The 13,661-nt window shown below is 41.0% G+C and overlaps 1 protein-coding gene across 3 annotated transcripts in view; it reads right to left on the bottom strand.

The window, feature by feature from the left end:
• Nucleotides 1–13,661, bottom strand: part of PGM2L1 (phosphoglucomutase 2 like 1) — a 42,510-nt gene that overhangs the window by 7,030 nt on the left and 21,819 nt on the right. For 2 of the 3 annotated variants that reach the window (XM_087756747.1, XM_087756748.1), the window contains 10 exons: nucleotides 12,650–12,756; nucleotides 10,377–10,461; nucleotides 9,315–9,398; nucleotides 7,507–7,700; nucleotides 6,362–6,551; nucleotides 6,024–6,121; nucleotides 5,007–5,187; nucleotides 3,317–3,410; nucleotides 2,002–2,131; nucleotides 450–639 (listed from right to left, as the gene is read on the bottom strand). In XM_087756747.1, the coding sequence (XP_087612873.1) occupies nucleotides 450–639; nucleotides 2,002–2,131; nucleotides 3,317–3,410; nucleotides 5,007–5,187; nucleotides 6,024–6,121; nucleotides 6,362–6,551; nucleotides 7,507–7,700; nucleotides 9,315–9,398; nucleotides 10,377–10,461; nucleotides 12,650–12,756 (1,353 nt within the window). The other variant, XM_087756749.1, reaches the window with a different exon arrangement.

Genomic DNA, 13,661 nt, shown 5'->3' with positions numbered 1-13,661 from the left:
ATACAAAGCTAAATAAACATGCTGAAATCCCCTGCAGCATACATCCCCCAGCCAATGCAACAGGCTAGGACAGGTCATTTCAGCCTGACAGGCCTATCACCTAGATCGGACTCAGTATTTCAGGATAACGGGACTGTTTCTTACTCCCGTTGGAATTCCAACATCTGGAAGCCTGCTAGACAGCTTAAGAGTTGCAGGAGCATCAAGCTCACTTCGACTAATAAAAGCTCATTCATTGTTATATCAAAATAGTCAACACAATAGCCAAGCCATTTCACATTTAAGCCATTTTCTCCCCAGTAAATGTTGTTGAGCAGTTTTAATAGATGATGGTAATTATACTGCCATCTTAGTTGACATAGCACATATTTCTGCATAGCTCTCGGTGTATTTAACTTTCAGTCTCTTCAAAAGCAAAACCTCTCCTGCAAAACCACTTTGTAACTCACCGATTTCTTATTCGGCTGGCTGCTATCGTAGCCAGTGGTAATATCTCGTACATGTAATATATTGTAAATACCACAAAATTTTGGATAAGACTGAGGGGAATCGAAGTTCCGAAGTCTCTCAAATATCCTTTTGATGGTAGGAGGATCATAGCACAAGAAATAGGAAGTCTTTGATATGTGATATCCATACCTACAAGCAAATTAACATTTTCAGTTACAAGACTCAGAAGGCTTCTGCACATTTGGTATCTAAAGAAAGCCCCTGTTTGGAAAAGCAATAACAGAAAAAGAATGCAGTTCTCACGGCTGCGTAAACAGGTATTTATAGGCAAATGTTTGGACTCTGAAGCAGATTTCACTGCATTACTCAGATTGTCTTAAGCTATTTTTAAATTCAAGCGAAGGTTTCGGTTCCAAAGAAATAAAAACCAACCATTTGGCTAAGTGCAGCCTTGGTAGCCCTCAGGAAATTCATATGCAGTATCATTCCCACACCATCAAAAATTGCCTGCTGCAGCCACGCGAGCAGCCACAACCACAGATTATTTCAAAGACCTCTGAGGAAGGTGACCGATTATTTCCTCCAAGTTAAAACCACTGTCCCCAGTCAGACCTAATGCAAGCAGTCATGAGGTGCAGCAACCCTCTTTGCATGTTGAATTTGCAGTTGTTCTTCACTATATTCCACCCACTCCTCGTTCTACAGAGACCCTTCTTCTGCAGCTTAAAAAATTAAGCGTGACTGGAAGATGAATCCTTCCGTTATCGCTATCATTGACAGCTTTTCAGTCCAGCTGTGCAGAATCGGTTTTGCTACAGTTTGCATGACAGAGCAAACTCCTGAGTGCCATAAAGCGATAAATGCTGACCATCGTTTGTGCTTCCTCGTTCCGAGTTTCTAAGGGCCACAGTCTGTCTTTCTGCTGGGTCGGCAGGAAAAGGAATGGCATATATGGTTTGCTGTAACTGTGCCACCAGTTCCATTAAAGCATAGAAACTTCTGCTGATGAACTGGGCTTATCACAGTACGCGACTTAATTCTGACATAAACACGTTCCTCACGTTATTGCTGTGAATTTTGTCCATAGCTACTGGACGTGGGCCATTCCTTTACCCTCTCTTCTATTACAAATCTCTGCAAGAACAGGACGTGATCTTCTAATAACCCCCAGACTGTGCTGAAGTGAAAGTAGTAAGTGTTTAAAGAGAGGCACACAGACCACAACTAAGATACAGCTACCCGTCAGAAGGTAAAAGAAGTAAGATAGCATGAATCAAAGAAGAGAGAAAAGTTTGCCCTGGTGGATCCACATGCAAAACTCTACTCTTTCACAATCTACTGCAGAAACATGACAGAAAGGGCCTCTTTAGTCCTTTGGGAGGTAAGGTGTTCGAGTGGTATCTGTAACACTGAAGACTGTAGTCCATCACGGCATCAGAAAAAACAACTTACAATGAGAAAACATCTGAGGGACGCATTAAAAACATTTACTAGATTATTCCCAGCTCCAAAATAGTTAAGTAGGACACACTAATGAAAAATACAACTTACGTTTCATATATCTCAATGAGTTTCTGTGCTAGTGTTAGGTTCTTGACCTCCAGGTAGGTTGCCATTTCAGCTATGACCACAGCTGCGCTTACGCCATCTTTATCCAAGACTGATGTGCCACACATGAAGCCTAGAAATAAAAAAATGATTGTGGAAAAATAACCTGACATCCTATTACACTGATTTACTTGATTCAAGTTTTAACCTTTTTCCTGTAGGAGAAGGTTGGCCAATACATGTCAGCTGTTTTTATTCCTGCATAGGATTTCCCCTTTTCTAAGAAATCTGATTAACTTAGGGGTTATAGGGCTGCAAAGATATGTGTTATAATCAATTAATTCCAGGTTGATAACATCTGCTCTCTGAGGAGATCGCTCAGTGCTAAACATAAAAATGTGCTTGTTTTGTGCAAGCACACCGGTACTGCAAAGAGTCTCGCCAGTAGTTTCAGTCAAAGGAACGCATGCAGATACAGCCTTGGTAACCCATAAACCACCGTACTGCCGAGATGCCCTCTTTCTGAAGGGATGCATGAGCAAGATCAACTCCTTATGGTCAAAAGCTTCTTTAATTTTATTAAAGAAACTGGCATGGACACACACCCTCTTCAGCGCATGATTCAGTTTCAAATGCCATGTTACATGTGAATATGCTGTCCCAGAAAGCTGCCATTTATCCTAAGAAGTGAAGAATTCCTACAGCCGAACGTTCAGTCCGTAGTTCTCTACAGCTAAGTGGTGTCAGCGATATTACCAAGATAAACAGAGCACTCGAGGCAAGGTCAGCAGGAATATTCACACACTTCCATAAGGTATTTCATGCGATCCCTGCAGGTGTCTGGATTCCTCACGCATTGCCCTGCAGTATGAGGGGACGGTGTACAGCTCCTGGAGGAACTGGATAGCGTGACCGAAGCAAGCCACGTCCCAGCTCCACAGAGCCATTAATAGCGAGTCCTCACAGAGAGGACCTGTAAGATATTAAATTGATTAAGAACAGATCCTATGCTTAATCTCAGCTAAAAGGCCGCAAAGCAAGAGGAGTTTGCCTCTGGCATCTCAGGACTTTCAAGCTGTACCAGAAGAGGTTTGTATCAGGAAACTGCACGGGCACAATACCAGAATCAGAGATTCATGTATCATTTATTATTATAGTTGGCAAGTTGATCTGATGAGAGAAAGATACCAATACCAGTAACTACAAGAATAAAAATAAAGTATTTGTGTGTGTGGTTTCATAACTAAGACCACTCCTTTTTAGTTGCATTTCCCCCCCCACAGTTCTCAACATTTTCAAGTGATATTAACATACATACCAATAGACTCTTCAAATGCAAAGAGAACTTCTTTTCCATTATCTAGGAGATCTTTTACTCTGCTTCCAATCCATTTAAAACCAGGGAGTGTTTCCTGAAACAGAAAAAAAAAAAGCGCACATTAAATACACATTTTCAATTTAGTTTCAAGTCAAGTGTAGCCATTATTCCCTTCACTTCCAGGATGCTTCAGACAACAAAAAAAAGAGAAAAAAAGATGATGCATTCTGAATTTTAGGGTCAATGGGAAAGACTGCTGCAGAGTCAAAACACTAAAGCTTAAGGACATTTATCTGATTTTCTTGAAATTTCCCTGAATTTAAATCTACGTAACTGACAAACAGAATAGCAGCAGTAAAGACAAACATTAGACAGTCATGTCTTCAGTTTAGATTATGAAACTAAGGCAAAGAGTCACTGGATAGCATTTTACTAGTGAATACTCAACTAGGACATCAAATTAAGGAGTAAGTGTGCTTGAGAGACTGTGGTTCTCTCCGAGGTCAGATAAGATCTTCCGTGGTGCTTATCAGATGAGGCAGCAGTACAAAGTTATTCAAAAGGAAAAGTTACAGAAATATAAACAGCAGTTTTGGGTGATGGGAGGAAAGAGCACTGCTTGTGCTCTTCAAATCATGCAAAAGCAGTCAAAAGCTTAGAAACAGTTCTTCTTGGAGAGAAGGAAGGTACAAAGAGCGGAAGCTTTTAGAGGAGACCACGGGGTTCTGTAAATTCCTAGCTTCCCCCTCCCCCCCCCGTCAAATGTGTCCCTTTCCAGAAAAAAAAATAAATTATGAACAGTATTTAGTGAGATACCAAAATTCACTACAAGGCAGTGATATTCAACCTGATTAAGCATATCTGGACAGTCACTCAAAATGTTTTCAGAGTTGCATTCAATTTTAGTTTTTAATTCCTCATTGTTTGGGAAAATATTTTTTCCTATTGCACATGGGTTTAATCAAGACATATCAAACAAGACCTGGATCTTTGTATGCTTGTGCTAAGCTTTAGAGGACTTGCATCTTTTACGGCTAACATCCAACAGTCTCAGAAACCAGAGCAAGTACTTAATTTGAAGGCAGGAACTAAAATAATAACTGCCAGGCTGCGGGGGCACCCCCCATTTTCTTTTTTAGCAAATCCTTAATGAAACTACATTAAAAGGTCTGAACATAAAAGTTCCTCTGTCTGTCACAATTTGAAGTAAAACCAAATTTAAAACCTACTGTTGACCTGGGCACCTGAAGGAACACTGTGTAACCTGTAGGTGCTTGTTACAAAGCCATCAAAAAGCACTCCGTTTTTGTACTAAATACACCAAGTTGCGCACACTTTCATTCTCTCACACAGAAGAATTTATCTCTAGGAGAATAACCAAGACAAAGGCATTTCTATTATATGTAATTTAGGTTTTAATCTGTGTCAGCCTCCTTGCAGCTTTGCAGAAGTTGCTCTCACAGTCTGCATTCACTGTAACGTGCACTGAGAACACTGCAGATGCTGAAATCAGGCTCGTCTAGGTAAAACAGCGTTCTCTGCAAGCTGGAACACATAAAAACTCCCAGCCAAAAGGCTGGAAGTCATCTATTTTTCATTTTGTGAAGTCGTAAGGGGGGGGGGAGCTAGATGGAGAACACAGCAATCAGATTTTACTCTGCCAAGACGACATCATAAAAACCACACTTACTTCAAAGTGAAATCCCTCTTTAAGTGCAATTGCCCTCAAAATTTTCGAGGAGACTGTGGTCGCTAACATGTAAACATTCTTCACATCAGCATCTTCGGAGCAGTTTTCCTTCCAGCAAGAGAACATCCACCACCCAAACAAAGCTGCTAGCTCATTGCCAGTGAACACCTTCCAGCAGCCGCTGCAGGCAGGACAGAAAACGTGAGAGCTCTTCCAGGTTTCCCAGGAGCACCCGCTCAGGGGGAGATGCCTTCTGCAGGCACTGGAACAGCAGGAATCTGAGCGCACTACCGACAAGCTGCTCTATACAAAGCCACCATACTAACAGGACTCCACATTTATCACGTTTCAATGACTTACAAGCCCAGTGCACTCTGTTAGCAAGCAAAGATACCAGTTAGGTATCCTTACTGTCAGCCTAAATTAAGAAGACTGAAGTTGTTTTAATCAAACAGAAGTATAGCGGTCTATACATTGCAGTCAGGCAATGCCTGCGTAACTGCACATTATAGACAGTTACTTACACAATGATCAGAATTTTGGCCTGTTAGTGGAAGAAAAATAATTTCTATTCAATATGAAGAAGTCAGGGAAAAGCAAACAAATAATAAAAAAAAAAAACCAACCCAAACCCAACACCGAAAAAGCCCACAACAGCTAACTGTTCCAAGGCAGAATTTGTTTGTCTAACAGAAGTGAAAAAACAGTGACAACAAGATTTTACTGTCTCTAGTAACCACTCAAGTTTTCAGCTAAGTTTTATTTGGCCATTTACTGTAACACTGGTAACTATTTAATCTGATCTTTTCTGAGTTATTAACTGATTTTATTTAAAATGCATTACTTCAGGTGGAGCTATACCAAAAGAAGCAGCTAGCAAGAAAAATATCCAAACAGCTAAGCCACAACAGGAAAGAGTGGGTTGAAGGTGCGTGCCTGTCAACCATCTGGGGACATTTCACAATTTTCGGTACCTCTTCTGCAGAAAGAGATAAAATAACAGGTCCCATCACTTACTTTTCCTGCCGCTCTGCCACTGCTAGTCTATCTGCGTCTGGATCAGTGGCCACTACTACTTTAGCGTTTTCTTTCTCTGCAAGCCTCAGTGACAACTCCTGGTGGGAAAAGAGGGAAGGGGGGAAAAGAAAATAAAATCACAAGAGCAAATAAATCCACAGTCTTCCTGCTTACATATAACACGCAGTGAAAGACAATCACCTATGGATTGCCCACTGTACCAACACAGCTGAAAGGCAGGTACTCCCTGTTCCCTTCCTTGATTTGTTTTTCAACACAGTATCATATCCAAACAGAGGAAAGCTCATAGAAATCTAATGAAGTAGAAACAAAAATACCAGCACAGATTCTCCTTCTTCAGGATTTGGGCATTTGACAGTAGAGAAGTCTGGATCTGGATCTTTTTGTTCAGGTACTGGAATGGGGGGCTGAAAGCCAAATGCTTTGAAAGCCAACTGCACGTAGTCGTGTCCAACGCCATGAAAAGAGGTATGAACAAACTTCAAATTTGTTTGCACGTTTAGCTCCCTGAGAAGGAAAAAAGAATTTCAGTTAAGATTTTAGTTATTTAACAAGACTACTTTCATGTGGGAAAGTTAAAGCAAAAGAAAATGCAATTACACTTTGTACTATTCTGCTGATTTCTGCATTAAGTTCAAAGAAGAAATGAGTGAAAAGTGCTCATTTGGACTTTCACTAGAAATTGCTGGTTTAAAGCTGCTTCTCCTGGAAAATGAGATATTTACCTTCTCCTGAATCGGCTGAAAGTCTCCCAAGAACGAACTGTTGATTTCTGCATCAAACTCAAGCTCTTCCACCACCCTGAAGATCTTACTCTGGCTCTACTCCACCTACCTTATTCATCCCCCTCCTTTTATTCTTGTCTTCTGCCCCACCTAACCTTTAAACTTAATCTTCTCACCTCTATTCTATGCATGTACACCTCACCTTTACTCTGAACTTCTGTATTTGATTCAGAACTCTGAGCATATTCGTTTGCATAAAATGGTTCACATCAGGGTGCTTTGCTGTCGCCTGGTGTCCAAAGGCAGGCTGCTTTATTGTCAAGAAGTATGGTTTAGTCCTAATGATGGTGACCGTCTAATTTAATGACGCATCAGCGAAGGGATGGGGTGAGACAGAATAGGGAGAGGACCAAAAATTATTCGCACCATGAAGAGCACAGAGCAACGGCCTCGAGCAGCCAGTGATGGCTGTGGCAGAGCGGAGCACCCAGCTTCTGTGAACCGTAATGGCAGAAACCAAGTCACTCATTTGTGACGACAAAAATCACTACAGGCAGGTCCGAAACGATTATAATTTTGGAAGACAGCCCAATCCCTATACCCAAACCAAAAATGTTTATGTATGGCAGCATCGCATGCTTTATTATTGAAGTCTATCTGTCAGCAGTCAGGTCTCCACATGTTACCCAGAGCTTACTTAAAAACATAATTTAAGTACATTTGGGGTTATACGATACCTATGATAACAGATCTTTTTCAGATCCTCCATGTAACAGTCACAAATTTTCTTCAGAGGATCCTGTCTAAGGGGACTGGTGTCTACTAGATTCTCATTCCAAGAGCCATTCCATGGTTCAACGCACTCTTCTATACATTTTATGATTTCCTTATCGTGAGGAGAGGTGATCTGTGCTCCGTTTTCCCAATAAACCTGGTATAAGTTTAAGGAAAACAAGACACGGTTTATTTACAGAGATTATTAACTTGATAAATTCTTTTAGCTATAGGATTCTGCACAATTCCTGCTTATTGAAGTCACACAGAAAAGGCTAGCGTCAGACTGGCTCGATTCTCCAAAGTCATTGGGAATCACAGTTTACGATTTCAGTTCTGTAACGATGGCTACTCAGCAACACGGTCCATTTTCAAAAAAGCTGGTATTCAACTATCACGACTGAAATCGTCAGGACGTGAGAAACCAAAACTGGGCACTTACATTTGAGAGCGTTGTGCAAACTGCAACAGAAGAAAAACGTTACCTTCTACATAGCCTGGCATTCCATTTGAAAAAGAAGCACAGCTTGTTTTTGAAATCGAAGCAAAACAGATAAGCAGTGTGCCAAGGTACATGTTTTTCCATAACTGAACAACTGTAATCTTTCAGCTGGAAACACTATTAAACCCTGAACTATAAAAAGTCTTTGTTAAAGAATTATTTAGATGCCAGTTTTCCCACAGTTTGTTTCCAATAGCATGGTTGAGTTCACAGTGCAGGCTGTCTACTCAGACCAATCTGTCTCTCTTTTCTTGTCCGCTGGCTTTCATGAAACCCATAGGTACTCCGTATCTTCAAAACTATGGGTTTGTCAAGTTCGGTTAAAATGGTCCCAAACCTTCAGAAGCTACTGAATTCACAGGCGAAATAGCGAAAGATAAAACAACTCTTGTAAAAGACTAGAAAAAACAATATCCTGACAAAAGTTAAATGCTTTGTATCAGACGACACAAACACAATAGCTTCTTGACAAATGAAGCATCTGGAAAACAGATGCGGCTTATTTTCTTATTCATTGCTACAGCTAAGCAAAAGTAAAGGCTGGTGAAGCACTTTACAGCTTGTTCCACAGAGGATAAGTGCAGTACAATCACCTCCCAGAGTCATCTCTGCGCAGAGTAAGACTGGTTTTCCTGTCCTTGCCATTACTCACTGACCTGTTACTAAGCTTCTAGAATGCTAAGTTTAGTTAAAGGTTAGAGTTAGTTCAGGTTCTTGCAAAGTTTAGAAAGGAAATGCCGCGTTACAATACTGCCTAAGCAGCATTTGCTATTATGGATGATTACACTGTTCACAGCTTTCAAAATGAAGCCACCCGTCTCTCTCTCGATGCCCAGAAAAACAATCTTACAGGGAACACCACACTACTACAAAGGTTTCTTAATCAACTCTTAAACTGTCACCGACTTCAGCACAGTTACCTACTGTGTGGACTAATTCACCTAAGTTCTAGCTTAGTTTGAAATTCATTTTTAAGTCTAAGAAGTGAACGTGTAATAAATTGCATTAGCATTTCTTCAGCTGCTAATTAGACTATGGAGTGTCACAACAGACTCGTGCTCAAGATACACAAGAAGCGTGATCTTAAATTCTAGTTGCAGAAGAAAGTGCGTGTAATTCAGGTTACAGAAGGATGAATTACTTGAAACCATTTCTCCCTCTGATGTATGCACACGTGCCCTCCAGAAGCAGCCAAATGCCAAAGGCACGTAGGCAACACTGGAAAGCGGCTGGCCGTGACATGCTACGAACTTCACGTTCAAGCCTTACCTTGTATCCGTTGTCCTCCTTCCGGTTGTGGGACGCTGTGATCATCACACCAGCCACCGCTTTGAGCTCTTGAACAGCATAGGGCTACAAAGGAAACCCAGAAATGTCCATTTACCCAAGAGTTCTGCAGCTGGCACAAATAACATTATACTATCAGGACAGTTATGCAATAGCATGCTACAGAAGAAGTGGCTCTTAATGTTTCACCAGTTTATTTGAAAATTGTATACGTGAATGCTCATCATTCTGTTTCCTGTAGCCAGTAATAGAGAGAAAGCTTGTTCTAGTCCATTGCATAGGAACATTGTTCTGTTTACCAATCACATAAACACAATTGTGAACTGGCCAACTAAAGAAAGTCTACACTCGGATTACTCTAGTATTTGAGAAAGAGAAAACAGGTTGAAACAGAACAAAGGAATTCACCAAAAGGCTTGTTGAAAAACAAGTTACAGGTATTTCCAGCTAAAGAGCATCCAGTCCTTTCAGTCCTCCCCTCAAAACAAGATCCACAGCACACACGGCACACCAGAAAAGCTTGCAGAATAGAGAAGAAGGGTTTAAAACCCTGCAAGAAAAAGCTTCTGTGACTAGAACAGAAAGCTCTGGTTTTTGAGATATTAAAAGTAGAGGCAATCCTTCATTCCTTCCACTCTAAGCAGTGTAAGTCTTATGTCCAAAACCATACAGTCCCTATATATGTGTATATATTCACATACACATAAATATCACCTTTGACCCTTGTGACACCCAGGTGGTTAAGCACAGAATAAAACAGCAGAATGCTTCACCTGTAACTAACAGAGCACAGCCTGGACTGCAATACCGATTGTCCTCGCACAGCAGCCTGGGGTGGAATGTGATTCTCCTGACTATCTGCACACAGAAGAATTCAGCGACATTCTTGTTACAGCCTCCTTCAGAGCCAAGCGTACCAAGCAGCCTCTATTTTTGTTTCAATAATGGAACTGGAGAAGAAAATTGCTAGTTCACATTTTTAGTAAACTTTCAAATACTCCCTTAACTGCATGGTTCAACACCATAAAAGAGAAGATGACTCACCACAAACGGCGTAGGGACATAGGTGGAAAAGAAGTACACAGGTACATCTTTAGCCAGTAGGACTGCTGCAGTGAGCTTTGCAAGTCTGCCAACATGAAAAAGAAAACAGTCAGTCAACCCAACTCCCCACGACAATCCAACAGCCATACGGTGTTACTGCAACCTTCGTTTCACTTGTGTCTTAAATCCCCCTATTGCTTTTTGGCTTACACTAAGAGTAGCATCCGACAGTTTGTCCAGTCAATGTAATACAGCTTTCAGGCTGTAGAATCTGAGACAGCACTTTTATTTGGTGCTTGAAGAGCACAAGGCGCTTCAGTCAACCACGTAAATAAACCAGTGATATCAAACCCAAAGATACAGAACCTACTGGTGTGACACTTGGCCTTCACTCAAGGACAGAACCGCTCTCCCAGAAAGTTTAAAGTGCCAGATGCCTGCAGCAGCAGGTTTGGAAAAGGATTCGGTATCCCACACAGCAAAGCTTGTTTGCCAGTCTTGTTCAGCAGCTTCAGACAATATCCATCAAGCAGATCTATTCCTAAAATAGACTTCTGCAAACCAGCACGCTCTTATTCCAGAAAGTTTAGAAACAGTAAGAGCACCCATGTTTTCAAACCTCGCCTTTATTACAGGCTTTTCCTTTCAAGCAGCAGGGAAACTCATTCTCTTTCAGGTAACTGTTTGATATGAGACTGTTCTTTTCAAGTCAGGTGCACACAGCTCAGCACTTAATGGGAAGTCTCGGAGTCAAAACAGATGAGAGATTAAATAGCGTACGTTTGCTTTGCTCACTCGTTTTTACAGACAAGCATTAATACTTTTCCTTATCTCCCATGATGAGCATACTGTAGTCTAAGTTTCAGTTACTCAGAATTTCACTATAGCACCTATCGAACGTAACCTGAAACCACTTAAAAGAGTTTGAGGGCTCAGCTTGTAGTTGAGGCTACTGAAATTTTGCTTGTGTATCAAAATGGTTTACGTCAACTTAATTACGAGATACGGCCAGATGGTCTGCCATCCTGCTCACACGGTGCTGGATAAGCACGCTGATCCAATTGAACACACTCTTTTGGGGAGGTTCAACTTGATTTAGCACTACCGTAATTGTGTGTCATCCCAAGGGGACAAAAGAAACAAGTAGTTGAGAACTGATTTGCTCCTTTGACATGTGAAACGAGGCAACTGTGCTGCCATCAAGTCTGAATTCCAAGCTCTGTGTGGCTGAAAAGGAACGGTTTTCTTACACTTCCACATTTTTAAGCTGTGTGTAACCCAGACAATTTGGGTAATAGCCTTCCAAATACAGTGCGACAGATGAGTTTAACACCCTTATGCCAAAGCCTGGTGGATCATGTGCCACACGTATCCGAAGACCAGGCAGGAAGGCGGGGAGAGGCAGACTTCAGGGGAACGGAGCAACTCTCAGAAGTTTCTTAAGTTCTAGATTCTGTGCTCTATTATAACAAGAACTTTTACATCCCTAGATTATTAGATGTTGACAAAAATTAAAAGAAAAAAACCCTACATTAGTTACAACAATTAACTACAATAACTACATTGACTACAATAATTAACTACTCGTTAACTAAATAATAATTAGCTACTGGGTTGGCATTTTTGTAAAGCATGCCATTACAACATGCATTTTGCTCCCTGAATGACAAGGGATTAGGATTCCTTACAGAATTCAGAAAGCAGTTCTTTTACAGATCCTCTCTCCCCTTTCCTTGCAAAGGGCACATTTTGGCATCACTGGAAGTTTACGTTTTAAGCATTCCAGGTAAAATATTCCCAATGTGGAACTACACTGAGATCGCAGTCTAGTATAAGGGTACCAAAATACTGGGTCGCAGTAGGCTGCAGGTAGAATTCTTCCCCCCCAGGCAAGCTTAAATCAGATGCATAATACAAAAGAACGACAGTGTTAACAATACTGCATCAACATTTAGTGATTTCAAGCTAGATGTGAGTATTCTGAATTTACCTTCACATTCAAATTTCTCTCCGGGTATACCAACTTTTTAACGTCTGCCTAATGTTCTTGTGCATTTAGACCGTAAATTCTTTGGTGACTAGACTTACATTCCTCATTTGCTGGCAACTGGTATTATAAAGGCTTTAGTCCATGCCTCTCCATTACTATTTACATGGACTAAGGGAAGGGAAAGAGCGTGCGCAGTTCATGACAAAAAATATTCTGATAGAACGGAATGCATTTAAAGCCACAATTTAATTTCTAGTCTTGCAAATGTAATCAATACTCATACTTCTTACTGCTGCAGTTGCTGGTCACCTGACCTCGTGTGTCATATCCAACAACAAAGCCTCTCTGCTTAAAGTCTGAAAAACACCTCTCAAGATACTTGTAGATCCCCTGGAAAGAAAAAAAAAAGAAGAAAAAAAAAGTAGGGAAGAATTAGCTCTAGTGCAGCACACACAAACATTAAAAATGATCTCTCACATAGGATGTATAATGTCAGTAGGCAAAATACAGCTCAGCAAAGAAGTCAATACTAATATTCACAAAAGCAGCATATTTCTTTTTCCCCAAAGTGTTCACGGAAAGAAAGTAAACCGAGAAATGTTGTGGGAAATAAAACCGCTACAACAATAAGTGACCAAACAGCATAAACAGAAAGCTCGAGCCAGAAAAATCCTCAAGCAGCAGACACTTGTTTCCAATCCGTACTGTGCTTTTATGTATTCAAACCATCTTAACAACCCAATTGAGAAAAATCCATTATTTTGAAAGTCCGTGCACTCAGGCAACATAAGGCTCGTGCGAGTCAGCGCTGGTCTTTATCCTTGTGTTCACAGTACAGGTCAGACTGTTTCAGCACTGCTTCCAATGTGTTAGTTCTAAATTCGCATTAAAAGGATGCTTCATCCGTACCCGCTTTTTCAAACAGAAGTTTATTACTAGTGACCTGCTCCAGGTAGACAGATTAAAGTCCTCAATGTATATACTATGCAGGTACAATAGCACAAGTACAAGCTGTCTTCTATACATCAAGGCAGAACACGTCCAATGGCAAGGTATCAGAGAAGGCCCCGTGCAGGGAGAAGAAAGGGGAGCAGATGAAGGGAGTAAATTTTTAAAACACTTTGGGGGTGAGGAGAAACATGCGCTGAAGCGTACACAGGAGAAAAACAAACAGCCCCTCAGTCAGCCACCCCTTCTTTTCAAAACAGGGGATAGGTGCTCTTGGAAATAGTGCATTACATGGTGTTCCAGCTTCGCCTTCCCTGCGGCCTTCACATCCATTCATTTCCCAGTTA

Source organism: Nipponia nippon, unplaced genomic scaffold (genome assembly GCF_047370975.1).
Source record: "Nipponia nippon isolate SJK-2023a ecotype South Korea unplaced genomic scaffold, ASM4737097v1 scaffold_2, whole genome shotgun sequence".
NCBI classification, from domain to species: Eukaryota; Metazoa; Chordata; class Aves; order Pelecaniformes; family Threskiornithidae; genus Nipponia; species Nipponia nippon.
The sequence above is the reverse complement of the archived record's forward strand: the minus strand, read 5'-3'. Positions and strand labels throughout refer to the sequence as shown.